The following is a 23398-nucleotide window of genomic DNA, read 5'->3' as shown; positions in this document are numbered from 1 at the left end:
ATAATTTTTTTCCAAACTTTCTTTACAAAACTTCACGACACTTTGCCACAAGATACCCGATGTAACAAGTAAGGTATACAGTCAATAACATCATCTCAATCAGCATCAGGTCTATTTATCCATCAACGGGTCCCATGGCAGCCATATTGAAAATTAGCTTGAAACCTCTTTAGTGAGTATGGTTTTACACAGCTTTTAGCAATATTCCAGCAATATCATGGTGGGGGACACCAGAAATGGGCTTCACACATTGTACCTATGTCGGGAATGGTCCGGGTTTTGGCGTGACGAGCGAACACTTTAACCACTGGGCTACCCGACCGCCCCTGAAACTCCTTGAACAAAGTTATGAATGGTAGGAACAGCTGCATAGTTTGAGAATGTTTATAATTCACCATGGACAACGCATGCTGGACACCAGACATGGACAAACGGGCCAACATAAGCTCACTATACATTCAGTCAGGTGAGCTAAAATTTGGGGAAAGAGTTAAAATATGTCTCCTTTCATTCTTAAAATGTATTCAGAATAAGCAGTTGACATGTGTGAAAGAAAAAATATAACTCAGCAAGTAGACACAAATAATAGTAGTTGTCGTGATATTTCTGACAGCTTAAACAGCTGTTTGTACTAGTCCGGCCTGATGCCAATTTTAGAGTGCTAGCCCACTGAGATACCATGCCGCAGTTTAACATGAATACCCCACTCAGACACAGTATACTGACTCCGTGCCGACCAGTCCTTGTTTTAGCCCCTTCATCCCAAGCCCCAGGCAGGGTAACAACAAGTACCATCTTTTAACGTCTTTTGGTTTGATGTGGCAGGGGATCGAACCCCCAACCTTCTTCTCTCCGGTCGCACGCTCTACCACTACACCACAGAGGCAATGAAATGCATGAAAGAAAAATATAAATCCAATTGGGTGACACAAATATCAGTAAATGTGTGGTGATATCTCAGAAAGCTGAGTAAAACAGAATGCGAGTCCATATCACAGTGTACTTTATTTATACAAATATACAGAAAAACAAAAAATATTATCCTAACAAGTACAAATAGCAGACATAACCGCAGTTTGAACAACAGTTCTGTAAATATGTAATAACGATAGTTTTTCTGAGTCAGAAGTTAATGTGCGTTAATCACTGATTGGAAATAACAGCAATGACATGAAAACTCCACGAGGTTTTACCACAACAGTGAAACCAACGAGCATGGCGAAACCAAAAATCAATCAGGGAAAATCTGGGATTCAAACTGGCATGACACACCTAAGGGGGGCAACTCTGCGTAGCAACTGGGCCACCTGTGCTGGAAGAAATCTGTGAACAAGGAGCCAGATGCGTGATATTGATTTTTAATTTTTCCTGATAGACATGAAGTCATAAATTGTGCTTGAACAACTAACATAACAGCACATAAAGATGACATATATTTAAATTTCGAGAGTGAGTGAGTGAGTTATTAGGGACTCACAAAACTATTATGTCCACCAAGCAAAACGCCACATGACACTTGAGTGATGAGTGAGTGGTGGATGGGTCATTGGGTGAGCGAGTGAGGGTGGGCAGGCGTGTGTGAGTGAGTGAGTGAGTGAGTGAGTGAGGGTGGGTGGGCGTGTGTGAGTGAGTGAGTGAGTGAGTGAGGGTGGGTGGGCGTGTGTGAGTGAGTGAGTGAGTGAGTGAGTGAGGGTGGGTGGGCGTGTGTGAGTGAGGGTGGGTGGGCAGGCGTGTGTGAGTGAGTGAGTGAGTGAGGGTGGGCAGGTGTGTGTGAGTGAGTGAGTGAGTGATGGTGGGCAGGCTTGTGTGAGTGAGTGAGCATGCGTGGGCGAGTGAGTGAGTGAGGGTGAACGGGCATGTGAGAGTGAGTGAGTGAACGAGCGAGCTAGCTTGTTATCGTGGGTAGTCTAGTGAGTAAGGGTGGATGGGCATGAGTGAGTGAGTGAGTGAGTGAGTTTGATTAACGCCATCTTGACCAGGATGTCTGCCAGCTTCATTCGGAAGCCAGTAGTGACGCAGGTCATAAGACATTTACGTCCATAGTGAAACGTACTGGCACCATTATAGAGCTAACAAGCCCAGAAACAGGATTCAAACCTGCAATCATAGGCTTCTGACATGCCTAAAGGAAGAACTGTGGCACCTTCGACCACTGGGCCACCTGTGCTCCCTGGATGCACACATAACCTGTCCCTATACCACAAAGTTCACCCAATGCAAATACATTTGGAGTGAGTGAGTATGGTCTTATGCCACTTGTAGCAATATTCCAGCAAAATAATGGCGGGGGACATCAGAAATTGGCTTGACACATTGTACCCATGTGGGGATTCGAACCCAGGTCTTCAGCATGAAGTGCAAACGTTTGGAACCACTAGGCCATCACGCACCCCTCAAATACATTTTGAAGAATTTGAAAATTTTGACTTAACATGGAGCCAACAATTTCATGCTGGTGTTCTTTCCATTTTGAATCTTAACAAGCAATAAATGCATAATTTCAAATATATTGAAACAGATATAACAACTACATGAAAAATACAATGTGCGATTATTATGTAATATACAACATACAATAAACATACATGTAACATTATACACATATGACTGTACAACATGGGGAATATGAGTGATATACTTACACCATCAGTGTATACACAATCTGATATACACAAGTAAGGTGAGTGAGTGAGTGAGTGAGTTGGGTTTAACGCCGCTTTTAACAGTATTCCAGTTATACCGCGGCTTGTCAGCTTAATGTGGGAGGAAAGCCCGAAGTGATGCAGGTCTCAGACGTTTACCACTTCGGTGAAATCCACGAGCACGGGTATGGTGCTGACAAACCTAGAAACATAATGGGGGCGAACCGGGATTCGAACCCACAATCCTAGGTTTCTGGCGTGCCGACACAAGTAAGGACACAACATTGATGTGTAGTATATCATGTATATCCAATATACACCACAGACCACCATCACAAGGTATTGTAAACACTGCGTATAAACATATGTAAGAAAATATCACTGATCAGATGATACCCATCCTTGTAAAATTATGAATCATTTGATTGACTAGATGAATAAAAACAATAATATTCACCATAAACAAAGCACCACAGTCACCATAGAAACCACTTTTGTAAGATCATTGGATAAAACTGAAATTTGTAAAATGTTTCTGACAACCAGTGACAAAGTTTAAAGATGTAAAAGAACTCAAATCTAACAAACAATTAAGAGTATCGCAAAGAAACAAAATGATAAAAATCACCAAAATTGGAAATACACAATGTTTGAGTACAAAATGTTTTAGCCAACTGTAATTAGATGACATAAATTATGTTGAAACTGTGAGATGTATTCTGTTTGAAATATTTTCTATCACCCACTTCCCATCCATTCTGACAAAGACTCACAATAATTGTAGGCTAAAAATGCACCAAGACAGCAGACACAACCAGGAAATCATATATTTCATTAAAATATTTGCCCTTGAAAACAGGTTCCAAATAATACATATTGTCTTCAATCCAATACATAGAATGAAATATCTAATCAGGATTAATATTTAATTATTATGCAGAACATTTCTCTTGATATCATATGTCAACCATGCCGGCCTGAGAGTCTGCAGATTTAAGCCTTTTGCATATTCCTGAATAACAATTTCTTTGTCAAGTCTTTGAAAGGCATTTAGAAGTGATACATATAAGGAAGAGAATTTATGGATGTCAACTTCTTTATTATGAAGAACACAATTTTCGGAGTATATACTTACTCCTTCATAATTCACCTGATGAAGGAGTAAGCATGTACTCCGAAACGTTGTGTTCCTCATAATAAAGAAGTTGACATCCACATACTCTCTTCCTTGACTTCTTTGTCTTTCAAGTTTTGTAATGTCAAAATATAATAAAGCAGGTACAGTGCTAGTTGAACAAGAATTTTGAAAACATACACCAAAAAGAATTACCATATTTCCCCAAATAAGCATACCAGGCACTTAGGAAACTGACAAAGTGGGGCGATTATCAAAACCATATCTGAGTTTAATTACTGTCAACCTACAAAGACTTTTGCAAGAATGTAAATCAGCATGATCATTTTGGGACAATTTGTGTTCATTAATTTCTGATATAATTTTACCAGACCAACTGACCGACACAATGCTTGGTAGGACTGTTGTGTAATTAGAACTGATACAGAAATGTATTAAGTACAGTAGATGTATTGCCTTGTATCATAAAATACAGCAAGTATAATTATCAATGAGTCGAGTAGGAACCAATTTTCCATATCAGATGAAACTACATGAACTCGTATCCTTGCATGGACACAAGTTTTGAGATGGTCCCTGTCACTGTGATATGCAATAGTTTGAGATCATCCAACAGAATACTTAGACTAACTGATATCACATTGGCACTGTCAGTAGTCATTTCAGGGAATGTATCAAATTTGTTACAGTGGTAATATAAGCTGTATTCTCTCCTAGACTTCTGTGGACACATGTTTACACTGTAACCTGTCTCAGTTGGAGGGTAGAGAGATTATATAAGGCATGCGTAGTGTGATCGCTTGACAAGCAACTAGCAGAGGCATACATAGCAAGATTTCACGTGACTAGCAACTAGCAGAGGCATATATAGCAAGATTTCATGTGACTAGCAACTAGCAGAGGCATACATAGCAAGATTTCACGTGACTAGCAACTAGCAGAGGCATATATAGCAAGATTTCACGTGACTAGCAACTAGCAGAGGAACTTATAGCAAGATTTCACTAGACCAGCAACTAGCAAAGGCGTACTTAGCAAGAACTCACTTAACTAGCAACTAGCAAAGGCGTACTTAGCAAGAACTCACTTTACCAGCAACTAGCAAAGGCGTATTTAGCAAGAACTCACTTGACCAGCAACTAGCAAAGGCTTATTTAGCAAGAACTCACTTGACCAGCAACTAGCAAAGGCGTATTTAGCAAGAACTCACTTTACCAGCAACTAGCAAAATTGATTTAGCAAGAACTCACTTGACCAGCAACTAGCAAAGGCATACTTAGCAAGAACTCACTTTACCAGCAAATAGCAAAGGCGTATTTAGCAAGAACTCACTTGACTATCAACCAGCAAAGGCGTACTTAGCAAGAACACACTTGACCAGCAACTAACAAAGGCGTATTTAGCAAGAACTCACTTGACTAGCAACTAGCAAAGGCTTATTTAGCAAGAACTCACTTTACCAGCAACTAGCAAAGGCTTATTTAGCAAGAACTCACTTGACCAGCAACTAGCAAAGGCATACTTAGCAAGAACTCACTTTACCAGCAAATAGCAAAGGCGTATTTAGCAAGAACTCACTTGACTATCAACCAGCAAAGGCGTACTTAGCAAGAACACACTTGACCAGCAACTAACAAAGGCGTATTTAGCAAGAACTCACTTGACTAGCAACTAGCAAAGGCTTATTTAGCAAGAACTCACTTTACCAGCAACTAGCAAAGGCGTATTTAGCAAGAACTCACTTTACCAGCAACTACCAAAATTGATTTAGCAAGAACTCACTTGACCAGCAACTAGCAAGGGCATACTTAGCAAGAACTCACTTGACTAGCAACTAGCAAAGGCGTATTTAGCAAGAACTCACTTGACCATCAACTAGCAAAGGCATATTTAGCAAAGTTCACTTGACTAGCAACTAGCGAATGCATATATAGCAAATATAAGACTAAGTGTTCCTTCACAGATACTGGGGATTCCTGAGCGCAAAGCACGGTCCCTGTTCCCCATTGATATTGTAAGAGCCATCATGACGACCCTGTGTTCACTCCGTGTGGCTCAGCTGTTTGTTTCCTGCGGGGCACACTACCAACCAGGTCATAGTTTTGGGTTGCGTGATACGGCTGAATATTGCTGACTCGAGCATAATTCAACATTTAGTTCATTCAGTGTGAGATCAACCATAAAATAAAGAATGTGAGTTTTCAATGTCAAATCAGGAGTTGTGAGAATCTGTTAATTATCCTCACTATTCCGGAGGTTGTTAATGTAATAATTTTACAATTTTCTCACTATAAGCAAATAGTGCCTATATTCTGCTGGAATAGCATTAAGACAGCTCCAAATGGGAAGCTGGTCATCACACAGACATCACATAATGCTACATCTTTGAAAACTGGTAAATGAAAGGCAAAACCACAGAATGTCTTCCAGTCATGTTGAGGGACCATGCAGTATCCTGGGGGAGGGTGGGGAGGACGAAAGTGGGAGATCCTCAAAATTTCTTTTGGAGACAGTACATTTGTTTTACATCCCTACTTCAAAACACATTTTATCTCTCTTGAATTTTGGGGGTAAAAAAACAGGAATTATTTTTCTCAGTAATTACTTTTGCACAAAGTATCTTTTTTAAAATCCGAGGCCTTGCAGAATGTCAAATGATTGGTCCCTTAAGAGAGGAAGGGAGACAAGTCTATTGATGTGTTTGTCCCTGAAGAGAGGAAGGGTGACAACTCTCTTGATTGGGCCGTAAAGGGAAAAGGGAGGCAACTCTATTGATTAGTCCCTAAAAAGAAGGGAGGCAATTCTATGAGATCAGTTTTCACCAAGACACATGATGGGAGAAGGCAGAGGTCGAGGATCTATCATCACTAGTGTAGATGGTTATCAAAATACAGTACATGGTGCCATCGTCGGCAGGCACAGAAGATTGGAACAGGTACATATACAAATAGATACTCAACATAAATGTTTTTAAACAAATACGTACTTCCAGACAAGTCTCATATGAGAATTATTGCCCTTTTTCAGTCAAGCACTGTCCTTGCGATCCTTAGGGTTAGCACCCCTTTTCTATCAACCAAACTTTCATTTCTGACGATTAGGGTGAGTTAGGGTCCACTGTCTCACCTATTTAACAAATATTTCTTATTAAAGGAGATCCAATGTTATCTGAGGTCACTCCCCACTTATATTGACAAAACACTTTGGGGTGCCTAGTTTCGTACAAATTCACAAGATTTGTGCAGCCCCTGAACAGACAATGACCCTAACTGCTGTACTAAGATTTTTATAAGGCCACAAATTGTATCATACTTTTACTGTATCTACATTTCTGCCTAAGGCTGAAACAATACCCACTGTTTCACATATAAAACAGAATGATACACTTCATGATAAACTTCACACTGTATTGACACATCCCATTTCACAACTGTCACACAAATCCCCACCCCCTGAAAAACAACAACAAATATTCTGCTGATTTTTCACCACATTTTCAATCTGATTTGCTGAGATACTAACACAGGTATGAATGTTGTCTCTTCTCTTCACAATGTACAATCAGTGACCAGTCAGATATATGCATACCTTGGACCTGGTGTGTGTTTACAAACCTAATGAATTCAATGACAAGGCACCATTGTGACTTCAAGGACGGTAACCCCTGTCACAGCTCTCTTGACAACCACTAAAAATACAGGAAGCAGTAGACATGAGACTCTGCTTTGTCCATGTCAGCATATCCCATACTTCAGTATATAAATTTTTGTTTCTCAGACAGAAAGACTCCAATAGCACTGGCTCAACAATATCCACATAGGACCAGCACTGGCATCTACTGGCTAATGGTGGCTTCACATTGGCAGTTTTCCGTACAGTGTACAGTGTGCCGTCCATTCATTTGTACTGACAAAGTTTAGCATAAAACATGCTTGATTATTGTGAAGAACCTGCTCAAGGGCCAAAAGAAATGAGACTTGAATAATATTCAGATATGACCATTGAAGACTTCTTTTTTGGCATGGGTGGTACGAGAGACCAGATTTACTTCTTGGCATGTGGCACAAGTGTCATGCTGTTATCTTTCTTCTTCATACAAACACGTTTTGCAAGAAGCACCTATATTTTTTCATAAACGCATCATCACGGTCAAGGTAGCTTCTGATTGGTTTTCAGCATACTCCTTTGCAAGGTCTGTGACTGACGTAAAGTCTTTGACACATTTATCTTCAACCTGTTCGACAAGGATTTTGATTCACTTTTTGACAGTATTTGACAATATTTGACAAGTTATTTGACATGTAGGGTTGTTGATATTTGACAGAGTGGGAGAAGACTCAAGAGGCACAAGGTGGCCATTGCTGACATGCTGAGGAGGACTGGAGCAGCCCAAACCTGTCCAGAGTCCACAGCCAGACATGGCCTCCTGAGTTTGTTGATCACAAATTGTTCCCTTGTTCTCAGTCGAAACTTTTCCAGACCAGTCTTTTCTAACTTTCCCTTGTTTCCATGGTAACAGTTGTAACAGTCCCCTTGTATAAATGTATTCAAACTTTCGTGTCTTCTGTTTTCTGGTTGGGCGGGGCCATCAAGAAGTAGGTCATCATGTCCCCTTTGCCCTTGACCTTGACAATACCACGGCACTCCAGAGAGTAGCCTCTTTCTGACAGCAACGTGAAGACATCTTGCGTTACCTGCAGCAGCACAGAGACATGAATGCAAGTTATGAGAAGTGGATATTTCATTGGAACAGAACAAGAAAAACTGGAACAAGAAAATATTATCCTAACAAGTACAAATAGCAGACATAACCGCAGTTTGAACAACAGTTCTGTAAATATGTAATAATGATAGTTGTTCTGAGTCAGAAGTTAATGTGCGTTAATCACTGATTGGAAATAACAGCAATGACATGAAAACTCCCCGAGGTTTTACCACAACAGTGAAACCCACAGGTATGGGTAAACCAAAGATCATAATCAGGGATTTGAACTGGCATGACACACCTAAGGGAGGCAACTCTGCGTAGCAACTGTGCTGGAAGAAATCTATGAACAAGGAGCCAGATGCGTGACATTGATTCTTAATTTTTCATGAGAGACATGGGTGAGTGAGTATGGTTTTACGCCGCTTTTCGCAATATTCCAGCAATATCACGGCAGGAGACACCACAATTGAGCTTCACACATTGTACCCAAGTTGGGAATCGAACCCGGGTCTTCAGCATGACGAGCAAATGCTTAAACCACTAGGCTAACTAGGAGTGAGTGAGTGAGTGAGTGAGTGAGTCTTGTTTGGGTCATACAAACCAGAAGTATATACTATGAGCAGACTTGCATTTCACCTGGGTACGATGCCATCCCATCAGTCCCAATCTCACCTCACTCAATAAAGCCACCACTTGCTGCCACCAAACTTTCAAAACCTTTTCTACCGAGGAACCTACCACATGAGGGTCACTAAGATGGCCCTACTTATCACTGATGTAGACTGACCTGTATCTTATCTGGGACGCCCGTGCTGTCCATCCTACTAGCGATGTTGACGGAGTTGCCCCAGATGTCGTAGTGAGGTTTGCGAGCGCCGATCACGCCAGACACCACAGGTCCCATGTTGATACCTGGGCAGAAGGTTTAACACAGTGAATTTACAGGGATAAAGTAGGGTCTTTTACAGCCTGGCAACGCTATGTGCGAAGAAAGCTGCAAAATCACACAGATAAGAGCCATTTACATTTTCTACAAAACCAATGTATTACTGACTTTGAACTCGGGTCCACAAAACCAGGTACTGACCTCATATAAAGCCTATAATTGTTTTATAACATAAAAAAGAGACAAAAGTAGATTAACATATAAAACAATGTTAGCTACAATATTGTCAGGAGGTTCTAAGAAAAGGAGAGATCTGAGTGGCTTTGTGTGATACCACTTCACTATTTTCAGTAACAAAAGTCAATACCGTAAATTACAGCTAAAATGATCAGATTTATCCTAGAAATGCCAGCTTGTGATCATAAATCTGTGGGCCAGTGAAATGTGATAGCGGCCCGCGCATTCCCTAACGACAGGCTGCTATCTATTCTTCTGTTTTGTAACGTCATTGGTGTCACCTTTCTTGATTCTTGTGATGTCATGCTATATTATGTTCGATGCATTTCTATTTGTAAATAGTGACCTCCGTTTATTAATACAGCCACTTAACGTATGCTGCTGTTTGTTGTCTTGTTCATGTTCGCTATCCACCTTAGCTATAATATTGTTTGTTGTTTAACGCCGCACTCAGCAATATTCCAGCTATATGACGGCGGTCTGTAAAATAATCGAGTTTGGACCAGACAATCCAGTGATAGACATCATGAGCATCGATCCACGCAGTTGGGATCGATGACATGTATCAAAGAAGTCAGCGAGCCTGACCACCCGATCCCGTTAGTCGCCTTTTACAACAAGCATTGCCGCCTTTTACGGCAAATATGGGTTGCTGAAGACCTATTCTACACCGGATCTTCACGGGTATTTTAGCTATAATAACAGTAATGGTATATTTCAGGGCATTATCAGTTACAGAAGCCCTCAGTTACAGAAGCCCTTAGTTACAGAAGCCCTTAGTTACAGAAGCCCTCAGTTACAGAAGCCCCCAGTTACAGAAACCTTCAGTCTGTTCCACTACTCTCCTTCCGCGGGCTTCCAACAGTATTCTAGTTATATCACTGTGTTGCAGCTTGATGTGGGAGGAAAGCCCGAAGTGATACAGGTCTCAGACGTTTACCACTTCGGTGAAACCTACCGCCACGGGTATGTTGCTAACAAACCTAGAAACAACATTAGGGGAACTAGGATTAGAACCCACAATCAGAGGTTTCTGGCATGTTGCCAAGATGCAACTCTGCCAGCAAATTGCGACGCCTTAGACAACTTGACCTCCTGTGACCCTGGCACAAGCTTCTGAAAATGATAATTCCCTGAAAAATATGTATCATCAGACCTCCGTTGATATGTGCTTCTGTCAGATGAAATGTGACCGCTTCTCGGGCCAATGAAAATGGCGGAAATCTTTGCATTATTTAATAATAATAATAATAATCAGTAGTTTCTCACCAACTCTCATCTTGAAGTTGTTGAAGGAATGTTGATTGACGTACTGCAGCTGTGACCTGATAGCAATGGCATAGTCCGATATGGCGATCACGTGTCTCATGTCGGGGAACTGTGTCTCAGGTGTGAGGCCTGACGCAGCCATGTACGTCTGACCGATGGTCTTGATCTTCTCAATACAGTGGAAACGCTCCTCCTCCAGAATCTGCAAGTGAGGAAGTGAGTGAGTATGGTTTTACGCTGCTTTTAGGAATATTTCAGGAATATCACGGCGGGGGACACTAGAAAAGGGCTTCACACATTGTACACAAGTGGGGAATTGAACCCGGTTCTTCGTCATGACGAGCGAACGCTCTAACCACAAGGCTACCCCACTGACCCAGAATCTGTAAGAGCATGAAATGAAATGACCACAGGGGATTTAAGACTGACATGTTCCCACAACAGCCAGACCCTAGCGGTGGTGTTTGTCTGTTTGTGGTTTAATGCCACATCAAGCAATATTCCAGCTGTAGGTTCTACTACACCAAATCAGAACCAGTTTGGACAGTGCGGTTTTCGTAGGGAGCCTTCAGTGCAGATCGAGAGACATCTGCAGGCTGTGATTAGAGGATATTCTGTAAGATTTTTATGTCTTTCAAATGTACATCCATCCAGTTATTAAAACTGACCATGTTTTTCTATATTTTGTACTGTCTTTTTCAACATGATGACTTATGCTGAATGTGACCACAGCTATTTTCAAGTAGGTGACATTTGGCGCGAAACTTGGGGTGGTGTGTTTAGCTTCCGGTACTCGGAAAAGGAGCTGGCTAAGCTAGTCATTATTTATTTTTTTATTGCTGCTCTAAGGCCAAACTGTGCACACACGTACAGGTAATAGCTGTTGAATGCTTAGTTATTTTTAAAAAAATATATAACATTACTATAGAAGTCTATGGGAAAACATTTGGTTGTGTGTAACCTGTATATCAGCAGTCTGTAAATAATCAAGTCTGGACCAGACAATCCAGTGATTGATACTGAGAGCAATGATCCTCGCCATCGGGGTACAACCATCATAGGTGGCAGGGTGCGTGTTCTAAACCGGACAATCGTAACTCAGGAAAGACTGAATCATCTGGCATCATGATCAAGCACGTAGACTACAACAGCACTTCAACTTAAACAGCACATGGCCAGTGACCACACCCACACTTTAACAGCACTTAGACTTGCATAACACTCTACTTAAATAACACTACGACTTGTGTAACACTCCTACTTTAACAGTTCTTAGACTGGCGAAACACTCCTACTTAAACAGCAGTTAGACTGGCGAAACACTCCTACTTAAACAGCATTTAGACTGGCGAAACACTCCAACTTAAACAGCACTTAGACAGGCGAAACACTCCTACTTAAACAGCACTTAGTGCAAGTGTTAGGCATTGACTGTATCAAGCAAACCAACCAGGACACGAGACGATCGTTAACACGACTTGACTTTTATTCAGAACCAGGCAGACCCAAAACCGAAACGAGGCAAGTCAAAGGGAGGCAACTCAATGCCCCATAGTACGTCAACAATAGAAAGCTGTCCAACAGCACATTCACAATAACAAGCCATACTGGCGTAGACTGGCGAAACACACATACTTAAACAGCACTTATACTGGCGAAACACTCCTACTTAAACAGAACTTAGACTGGCGAAACACTCCTACTTAAACAGCACTTAGACTGGCAAAACACTCCTATTTAAACAGCACTTAGGCTGGCATGACAACAGAGAGTGACATTTGCTTTGTAGTGCTTACTCCAGTTACTGACCCCGTGTTCTGGAGTTCATTTCCAGTCTAGGTATTGATGTTGGCAATAGTGCATTGTGGGAAACTGAAAACCACGTCTAAGACGCTCAGTTGACCAAAGCCTGGTCTCTCATTATTGGTATCTTAAATAGAAAACGTTTTTGTAATATCTCATCATCACATTAGCAACGTATGTGATGCTTACCTCATCAAAGTCAGCAATGATCTCGTTGAGCAGGCGGAGACACTCCACCCCCTCGTTGTTGCCTTCCAGCTCCATGTAGAACTCGGAGAAGTTGGTGATGGAAGCGAACATCACACCCGTGTTCTCGCAGGCCTTGTAGTACAGCTCCTGAAGCACAACACACAGTGAGGGAATGTGACGTACAGTCAGCACTATTACAGCTGCGTCACAGCTGTCAGTAAATAGTCAAGTGTGATGAACTAATAACTGAAAGTCTGATGAACTTGTCACTTAAAGTCTGATGAACTAATGACTGAAAGTCTGATGAACTAATGACTGAAAGTCTGATGAACTAATGACTGAAAGTCTGATGAACTAATGACTGAAAGTCTGATGAACTAGTGACTGGAAGTCTGATGAACTAATGACTGAAAGTCTGATGAACTTATCACTGAATGTCTGATGAACTAATGACTGAAAGTCTGATGAATTAATCACTGAAAGTCTGATGAACTAATGACTGAAAGTCTGATGAACTAATCACTGAAAGTCTGATGAACTAATCACTGAACCAGATCAACAAGGCTGACCACAAAATATCCACATCATCGGGCAAATCAAAAGGCCTTACTACCAAACGTCCATGCCAACAGGGCATGGTGAAGGAGCAAAGTCAAAAGGCCTTACAACCAAATGTCGACATCATCAGGGCTTGATAACAGAGCCATGTGAAAATCTGACCACCCTACAAATCTTTTGTGAAAACTTACAACAAGCATTTGTTACTGTGGACTGGTTCTCCTCGAGAATCCCCACGAGAAAGACAGTGAGTAGTGGAGTGTATAACACTGCACATCCATAGTGATACTGACAAAACAAGGATCATAAGAACCAATGATCAGAGAAGGGACATAACTCTGCAGCTAAGGGACATAACTCTGCACAGTGAATCTGATCCTTTAACTCCTCGTCCCTCTGAACCATGTTTGAGAGACTTTGTGATTGAAGATAACATCACATCTGCTGGTCAATAAAGCTGGACCACTTAAACCAGAGGTTGATAACACGAGCAATGATCCAAATATCGTAGCGGTACACTGACACACAATCTCACATACATATGATGGGGAACACAGAGCTTTAGAAATCCCTTGAAGTGGAACTGAAACAGCCTTATTCCAATTACTTTTGTTTGTTTGTTTGTTTAACACTGCACTCAGCAATATTCCAGCTTTATGACAGCGGTCTGTAAATAAGTCTTGACCAGACAATCCAGTGATTGATATTGTGAGCAACGATCCACGCCATCGGAGTACGAAGACAAGCAATCAACCAAGTCACTGGGTCTGATCCCCTAATCCCCCCATCCAACAAGCAAAGGTTGCTTGGGACCTATTCTAATCCAGATTCCCCAGGGGAATTCTATTTGGAGTAACATATACTGTCCTGGTGAGATATCAACTTATGGTATTTCTCCTGTACCTCGTCCTTCTTGAACTGACTGTTGAGGAAGTGCTGGGCCACGTTCAGGGGCAGGATGTTGGACAAGAGGCGCAGGTTGTACGCTCGGAGGCTTTCCATCTCCTCCATTTCTTCTGTTGCCTAGCAACAAAAAATATTACAGTATGAAATCTGGCCATCTGACAATCAACTACAACCTAACATTCTTGTCATTCATTATCTGAGGACATGGTATGATAGATTCAAGACAGAGAAGACATGGTGTAAGAGTCTCTAGATAATTGATGCTCCCTCGTGTTCATGCATGATGGGAGTGTTGTCTGCCATGATTGAGGCATGGTTAGAATGTCTTCCCATTACCTACAAGTCCTTATCATATTAGACACAGGGTGGCAGAATCTAAATAATTAATGCTCCCTTGTGGTGGTGCATGATGGGAAAGTGATGTCTGTCATGATTGAGGCATGGTTAGAATGTCTTCCCATTACCTACAAGTCCTTATCATATTAGACACAGGGTGGCAGAATCTAAATAATTAATGCTCCCTTGTGGTGGTGCATGATGGGAAGGTGATGTCTGTCATGATTGAGGCATGGTTAGAATGTCTTCCCATTACCTACAAGTCCATATCATATTAGACACAGTGTGGCAGAATCTAAATAATTAATGCTCCCTTGTGGTGGTGCATGATGGGAAGGTGATGTCTGCCATGCAAATCTCCTACTGGATAAGCAAGTGCCTTTTCTTGTGGGGTTACCAAACACACACACACGTCTTCTACCGCATGCACCTCAACATGGTTTCCTTACAAAGTTAAATGTCATAATACATCCTTTTAATGATGTACAACAAAGGGTTTTTTCTAATGGTAAATGCGAAACAGTTTATGAATTTTTTCATCAAACACAAACTTTGGATAAATGAGTCTGGAACAGTGTTTTATTTTTTTCATCCAAAACCTACTTCCACAGGATGTGTCACTTGGGTGAGATCAAGCGATATCTCATCGAGATAAGTGACGCAGAGAAAGAGACGTAGGGCAGAGAAAGTGACGTAGGGCAGAGAAAGTGACGTAGGGCAGAGAAAGTGACATAGGGCAAAGAAAGTGACGTAGGGCAGAGAGAGTGACATAGGGCAGAGAAAGTGACGTAGGGCAGGGAAAGAGACGTAGGGCAGAGAAAGTGACGTAGGGCAGAGAAAGTAACGTAGGGCAGAGAAAGTAACATAGGGCAGAGAAAGAGACGTAGGGCAGAGAAAGAGACGTAGGGCAGAGAAAGTGACATAGGGCAGAGAAAGAGACGTAGGGCAGAGAAAGTGACGTAGGGCAGAGAAAGTGACGTAGGGCAGAGAAAGTGACGTAGGGCAGAGAAAGAGACGTAGGGCAGAGAGAGTGACATAGGGCAGAGAAAGTGACGTAGGGCAGGGAAAGAGACGTAGGGCAGAGAAAGTGACATAGGGCAGAGAAAGTGACGTAGGGCAGAGAAAGTGACGTAGGGCAGAGAAAGTAACGTAGGGCAGAGAAAGTGACATAGGGCAGAGAAAGTGACGTAGGGCAGAGAAAGTGACGTAGGGCCCGTGAATTGATGGAAGTGGTGTAATTGCCGGTTGCTGGTGAATACGGAAGTAAATGGGGGATTACATGTGCGAGGTGAGTTTTGCCTGTTTAAAGTAAAGCAGACTTACTTATAGAGCGAATAAATGGTGGGATGTAAAATAAATGCTGCTTATAAACCCATCTAGCGAATTACTGCTAAATGTTAATATATCAAGAGAAACATTGGAGAGCTTCTCTGGCCATCATAACATAGCTGACTGTAGGAGATACAACATTCAGGATTGCAGGACGGACATGATTACTAATTCTGTGCATCCCCGTAACTCTAGGTATTCAGCGGAAACGTGTCAGAATGTGCATGATGTTTTATACCACAGTAAGCAATATTCCACCTATATCACATGACGTGTAAACCCTTGAGTCTGAACCAGACAAACCAGTGATGGATGGCATGAGCAACATCATCCTGTGCATTAGAATAGTGCGAGAGTGAGTTAGTCATAACCCTGCTTTGCACTGAACAATATTTCAGTTACACCATGACTTGTCAGCTTTAGGGGGAAGAAAGACTGGGATTCAAGTTAAGGATCAGCATATCCTGACATGACAAAGGGACACAATTCTGCACACGTACCTGAACCTTCCAGAGGAAATCCAACCTGGCAGTAGACTCCACCTGCTGAGCATGGACGAACAGAACGATGCAGAACACCAGCAGAATCACGATCATCTCCCAACGCAGCGAGATGGACGACGTCGGGGAGGACATGTCCTTCCTGGCCAAAGAAACAGAGCCATCTATAGGCATCACCATGGCAACAGTAGAGTTAGAGACAAACAAGTAGATCAAATAAATTATATATTGTCCTGGCCACAGCAACCTAGCCATCTATAGGCATCACCATGGCAACAGTACTGTACAGTTAGCAGCAAACAAATATATTTAATCAACAATACATCTTCTTGGTCACTGACACACTCAGGGGACTACTTAGAGAACCCTGGGGACGACCTAGAGAAGCCTGAGGACTACCTACAGAACCCTGGGGACGACCTACAGAACCCTGGGGACGACCTACAGTACCCTGGGGACAACCTACAGAACCCTGGGGACGACCTACAGAACCCTGGGGATGAACTACAGAACCCTGGGGACGACCTACAGAACCCTGGGGACGACCTACAGAACCCTGGGGACAACCTACAGAACCCTGGGGACGACCTACAGAACCCTGGGGATGACCTACAGAACCCTGGGGACGACCTACAGAACCCTGGGGACAACCTACAGAACCCTGGGGACAACCTACAGAACCCTGGGGACGACCTACAGAACCCTGCGGACGACCTACAGAACCCTGGGGACGACCTACAGAACCCTGGGGACGATCCGCAGAACCCTGGGGACGACCTACAGAACCCTGGGGACGACCTACAGAACCCTGGCGGTGACCTACAGAACCTTTAGGACCACCTACAGAACCCTGGGGATGACCTACAGAACCCTGGCGGTGACCTACAGAACCCTGGGGACGACCTACAGAACCCTGGAGCTGACCTACAGAACCCTGGGGACGACCTACAGAACCCTGGGGATGACCTACAGAACCCTGGGGACGACCTACAGAACCCTGGGGATGACCTACAGAACCCTGGGGACAACCTACAGAACCCTGGGGACGACCTACAGAACCCTGGGGATGACCTACAGAACCCTGGGGACAACCTACAGAACCCTGGGGATGACCAACAGAACCCTGGGGATGAACTACAGAACCCTGGGGATGACCTACAGAACCCTGGGGATGACCTACAGAACCCTGGGGACGACCTACAGAACCCTGGGGACGACCTACAGAACCCTGGGGATGACCTACCCTGATGAAGCCCTCAGCAGCAGGTCACGGTTGTCGAAAATGTTGGCGTAGAAGAGTTGTGCCACCAGCAGGTAGATGGCCGTCATGGATATGAAGAGAACCATCTTGACAATACTGGTGGCTTGAAGAAACACCGCCATGGAGATCATCGACATGATCACGCAGAATGTGAAGTACTGGAATAATAGTGCAAAGCCTCGATTACATATCTTGAAGATAATGACATCAGGCGGACAGATTACCCTGACAACTGCAGCACACCTTGCCAAATGTGACTGAACAATTTGAACAAAAGAATTTTCATAAGGACAATGTTGATTGTCCCCCCCCCCCCCCCCCCCCCAGCCAGCAATAGTACATGAATCAGCCCAGGAATACACGGCGGAGAATAGAACCTGGGCTTTTGGTGTGATGAACAAAGACCTTAACCATTAGGCCACCCAGCCGCTACTCTCAATTTGACAAACCAGCGGTTGATATCATCTACCGACACAGGTACCTTATATCCCGTCCCCTTAGGGTGAAACGATAGACCAGTGCATCGTGAGTTTTCATGTGACAATACGACACACTGTACGTTTTTTTCTGTATCAATACAACACGATACACTTGCTAAAATAAATTACTACTCGTTTAAAAAAAACAGCGTTTCGTCAGTTAAATTTCACAAATGTGTTGTAATTAACTACAAATAGCTGTTACGAACAATGAACCTTATGAACCTGCCCTGAAATATTTATAGTAAGAAGTTTCCAAGCGAATTGACGTAAATATGTGTGTTACGATATGAATCAAATCGTGACCTGTATATCATTATGCGTATCGTTTTACCCCTGCAGTCTCCCGACACAGGTATCTCATGTCCTGTCACAGTCACTGACCTCTGGGAAGAAAGACGTTGGTTGAGCAGGGTTGCAGACGGAGAGGTGAGACTCGCGAGTGATGGCTGCCTTGGAGATGATGGACAGGTTCCCGTTGCTGCTGCTGTTGAGGTGAAGGTAAGACTCCACACACTCCGGGAACTGTGGGGAGCTCAGCATCAACTGGACAGAACAAGTCCACAACAATAAAGACATGTCTGACATGGTGGTATGCAGAATGTTGGGTGCAAACACACAGAATGAAAAACATTCACAATCCACGTTACTACACAGTATAAAAGGCATTGTAACCAAGGTATTTCATGTATTTCAGACAAACACATCAAAGAGAATTCTTTATCTTTTTGTACTGTCACAACACCAGGAAGATCACAAGTTGATTGGAGACTCGAGACAACTTGGAAATGAATCCCCAATTTAGTCGTCAAAAAGCTCTTACGAAAAGAAAAGGCATCCCAAAAGCGACAAGCAAACGATACCCAAAAAGGGTTTTATTGTTATTCACAGCAAAGACATATTTCTTTCTTTCCTTTGTCTAAACATGTCCTATATTTGCATCATCAGAAAACTTGAAGTCGGGGATGTGTTCTTACCATGGCACAGAACGCCGAGGCATAGACCATCAGGACGGACACAATGGCAACCAGTTGGTTCAGCCAGCGATTGACGGCGATTTTGGTGGCAACAGCTCGTAATCCCTTGGGGGTGCACTGAAAGATAAGGGTGTTGATGTGGAGACCAACTTGACTGTTTCTCTGCAGCATGGGGAAACAAGGAACATTTGCTTACAGATGTTTTTGTGGAAGATTCTAGTCTGGAGGCTGGTAAAGGTTTCTGACAGGGCCAGGAATGTTTGATGCACAGATCCAGCAACTTACCGAGGAGGTTTCTGAGGAGGCCACAAATCTTGACACATAGATCCAGCAACTTACCGAGGAAGTTTCTGAGAGGGCCACAAATCTTGACACATAGATCCAGCAACTCACCGAGGAGGTTTCAGAGGGCCACAAATCTTGACACTCAGATCCAGCAACTTACCAAGGAAGTTTCAGAGAGGGCCACAAATCTTGACACTTAGATCCAGCAACTTACCGAGGAGGTTTCTGAGAGGGCCACAAATCTTGACACTTAGATCCTACAACTTACCGAGGAGGTTTCTGAGAGGGCCACAAATCTTGACACAGAAATCCAGCAACTTACCGAGGAGGTTTCAGAGAGGGCCACAAATCTTGACACTTAGATCCAGCAACTTACCAAGCAGGTTTCTGAGAGGGCCAGCAACTTACCAATGAGGTTTCTGAGAGGGCCACAAATCTTGACACATAGATCCAGCACCTTACCGAGGAGGTTTCAGAGAGGGCCTCAAATCTTGACACATAGATCCAGCACCTTACCGAGGAGGTTTCAGAGAGGGCCTCAAATCTTGACACTTAGATCCAGCAACTTACCGAGGAGGTTTCTGAGAGGGCCACAAATCTTGACACTTAGATCCAGCAACTTACCGAGGAGGTTTCTGAGAGGGCCACAAATCTTGACACTTGGATCCAGCAACTTACCGAGCAGGTTTCTGAGAGGGCCAGCAACTTACCAATGAGGTTTCTGAGAGGGCCACAAATCTTGACACATAGATCCAGCAACTTACCGAGCAGGTTTCACAGAGCACCAGGAGGAAGAGAGCCAGGACAACCAGGAGTCCAGACACATACACCCCAAGCATGACCACTGTCCTGGAACAAACAGAAAACATCAACTGACAAGCAGCCTTTTTTTGTTGTCATCAAAGCTATTACCCTCTACCTTGGTATGACGATAAGCTGTTATCCCCTACTTTGGTATGATGGTAAGTTGTTATCCCCTTCCTTGGTATGATGGTAAGATGTTATCCCCTACCTTGGCATGCTGGAAAGATGTTATCCCCTACCTTGGCATGCTGGTAAGATGTTATCCCCTACCTTGGAATGATGGTAAGATGTTATCCCCTACCTTGGAATGAGGATAAGCTGTGATCCCCTACCTTGGAATGAGGATAAGCTGTGATCCCCTACCTTGGTATGATGGTAAGATGTTATCCCCTACCTTGGTATGATGGTAAGATGTTATCCCCTACCTTGGAATGATGGTAAGATTTATCCCCTACCTTTGTATGATGGTTAGCTGTTATCTCCTACCTTGGTATGATGGTAAGCTGTTATCCCCTCCCTTGGTATGATGGTAAGATGTTCTACCTTGGAATGACGATAAGCTGTTATCCCCTACTTTCGAATAACGGTAAGCTGTTATCCCCTACCTTGGCATGCTGGTAAGATGTTATCCCCTACCTTGGCATGCTGGTAAGATGTTATCCCCTCCCTTGGTATGATGGTAAGATGATCTACCTTGGAATGATGGTAAGATGTTATCCCCTACCTTGGCATGCTGGTAAGATGTTATCCCCTACCTTGGAATGATGGTAAGCTGTTATCCCCTACCTTTGCATGCTGGTAAGATGTTATCCCCTCCCTTGGTATGATGGTAAGATGATCTACCTTGGCATGCTGGTAAGATGTTATCCCCTACCTTGGCATGCTGGTAAGATGTTATCCCCTACCTTGGAATGATGGTAAGATGTTATCCCCTACCTTGGAATGAGGATAAGCTGTGATCCCCTACCTTGGTATGATGGTAAGATGTTATCCCCTACCTTGGAATGATGGTAAGGTGTTATCCCCTACCTTGGAATGATGGTAAGATGTTATCCCCTACCTTGGAATGATGGTAAGATGTTATCCCCTACCTTGGCATGCTGGTAAGATGTTATCCCCTACCTTGGCATGCTGGTAAGATGTTACCCCCTCCCTTGGTATGATGGTAAGATGATCTACCTTGGCATGCTGGTAAGATGTTATCCCCTACCTTGGAATGATGGTAAGATGTTATCCCCTACCTTTGAATGCTGGTAAGATGTTATCCCCTACCTTGGAATGATGGTAAGCTGTACAGCACAGATGAGGATGAGGACGAGGAACACACAGGCCAGATGTGATGTGAACATGGTGTCTCGGACTTTGCGGTACTGCAACAAATACAGACATATATTTCCAAGTGCATCCTTATCAAGGTGCAGTTAATACACACTGCCAACTCAGCTGTGATGTGCGTCAGAGTGAGAGTGAGAATGCAGCATGATTCACAGTACATACTGAGTGGTGAAGTGTGTGGGTGGTTTGCTGTGAACACATGCACTAGCAACAGCAGATGAATAAACCAATCTGGACTTTACAACAAGATGACATTACAACAAACGACCAACAGAGGACTTAGGCTAACTCAGCACTTTTTTTTATCCTTTCAACATAAGCAAGTTCCAATATTCAAACAATTATTCCATGGAGACTGGCTTTGAATCTAAACCTAAACAATCTTTTTCGTTGTTTTGCTGTTAATATTGATGTTGATGACATATGTTATTGCTCTTGAAGTTGATTCCGCACCAGGAATTCACTGACCATTCTGCACGTACATTCTCAACCAGTAAAACTGACACAACTATGGGTCATTATGCAAAATTATAGAGAAATCATAAATCCACCATATCATGGACTGAGTCGGAGAAATCACCCGAATCTGTTGGTTGAGGAAGTAGAATCGTCAGATTCTCATGATTTCTGCATTACTTCTCACATGATACAGACAATATGATGGTATTATCAACCGTACACTTCATAACAACGGAATGTTCATATGAAATCTGTTTTCGCACCTTTTCTTCAAGGTCCTTTTTCCGGAATGTGAAGAAGAAGCCCTTCACATGATCAGAGCGTAGACGGTCGATGCTCCGAGCATCAATGGCGCGACCCAGATATTCGTTGACCTCCTCCTCCGGGGTCTTTGCTTCATGGTTGTCTCCGATGCCGAGTCTGTGGGTGAGTGAGTGAGTGAGTGAGTGAGCGAGCGAGTGAGTGAGTGAGTGAGTGAGTGAGTGAGTGAGTGAGTGAGTGAGTGAGTGAGTGAGTGAGTCAGAGTGATAATGAAAAGTTTGGTTGTTTGTTTATTGTTTGACACCGCACTCAGCAATATTCCAGCTATATGATCATGAAGGCAGTCTTTATATAATCGAGTCTGGACCAGACAATCCACTGACTGACATCATGAGATCGATCCACGCAATTGGAATACAAAGACATACATCAACTAAGTCAGCAAGTCTGTCCACCCGATCCCTTTAGTTGCCTCTTACGACAAACAAAATGGCCTTTTACAGTAAGAATTGGTTGCTGAAGACCTATTCTACTCTGGATCTTCACGGATCAATAATGAAAAGGGTCAGATTTAGAGAGACTCTGTTCCCAAACAAAGTGTGATAATGGCATTACATCTTGGTGACTTAATGGCGGAGTTGGGGACTTAATAGAGGTATTGGTGACTAAATGGCGCTATTGGTGACTAAATGGCACTATTGATGACTAAAAGGCACTAATGGTGACTAAAAGGCCCTATTGGTGACAAAATGGCACTATTGGTGACATGGCGGTGTTGGTGACTTAATAGTGCTATTGGTGACTAAATGGCACTATTGGTGACCTCGCGGTGGTGGTGACTTAATGGCAGTGGTGGTGACCTACTTATGGTGAATGCCAGCATTGGGGTTGGCGTTATACCCCATCATCTTCAGCTCTTTGCCGACATTGGAGTTGGACATGTTCCCCGGGCTGTTCCCACTGGACGCTGCTGCCACCTTCTGCAGAGAAAACACTCACATGGAATTTATATTTCAAACATAAGCTAATGTTAAGTTCA

At 43.1% G+C, this 23398-nt stretch overlaps 1 protein-coding gene across 1 annotated transcript in view; it reads right to left on the bottom strand.

The window, feature by feature from the left end:
- Window positions 1-8179: 8179 nt before the first annotated feature.
- The window catches only part of LOC124151151 (adenylate cyclase type 5-like), an 87706-nt gene continuing 72487 nt past the window's right edge, over window positions 8180-23398 (bottom strand). Inside the window, exons 8-20 of the mRNA XM_048382978.1 lie at window positions 23224-23339; window positions 22362-22518; window positions 21577-21674; window positions 20265-20349; window positions 19216-19332; window positions 18623-18784; window positions 17742-17917; window positions 16499-16640; window positions 14331-14450; window positions 12870-13016; window positions 10878-11079; window positions 9273-9397; window positions 8180-8471 (exon numbers count right to left, since the gene is read on the bottom strand). Of these exons, the coding sequence (XP_048238935.1) occupies window positions 8325-8471; window positions 9273-9397; window positions 10878-11079; window positions 12870-13016; window positions 14331-14450; window positions 16499-16640; window positions 17742-17917; window positions 18623-18784; window positions 19216-19332; window positions 20265-20349; window positions 21577-21674; window positions 22362-22518; window positions 23224-23339 (1794 nt within the window). The 3' untranslated portion in view covers window positions 8180-8324. The remainder of the gene's footprint in view (window positions 8472-9272; window positions 9398-10877; window positions 11080-12869; window positions 13017-14330; window positions 14451-16498; window positions 16641-17741; window positions 17918-18622; window positions 18785-19215; window positions 19333-20264; window positions 20350-21576; window positions 21675-22361; window positions 22519-23223; window positions 23340-23398) is intronic.

The sequence above is a fragment of the Haliotis rufescens genome, unplaced genomic scaffold, assembly GCF_023055435.1.
Source record: "Haliotis rufescens isolate VD_foot unplaced genomic scaffold, xgHalRufe1.0.p SCAF_43, whole genome shotgun sequence".
Taxonomy (NCBI): domain Eukaryota; kingdom Metazoa; phylum Mollusca; class Gastropoda; order Lepetellida; family Haliotidae; genus Haliotis; species Haliotis rufescens.
Note: the sequence above shows the minus strand (reverse complement) of the source record. Positions and strands in the feature narration are given on the sequence as shown.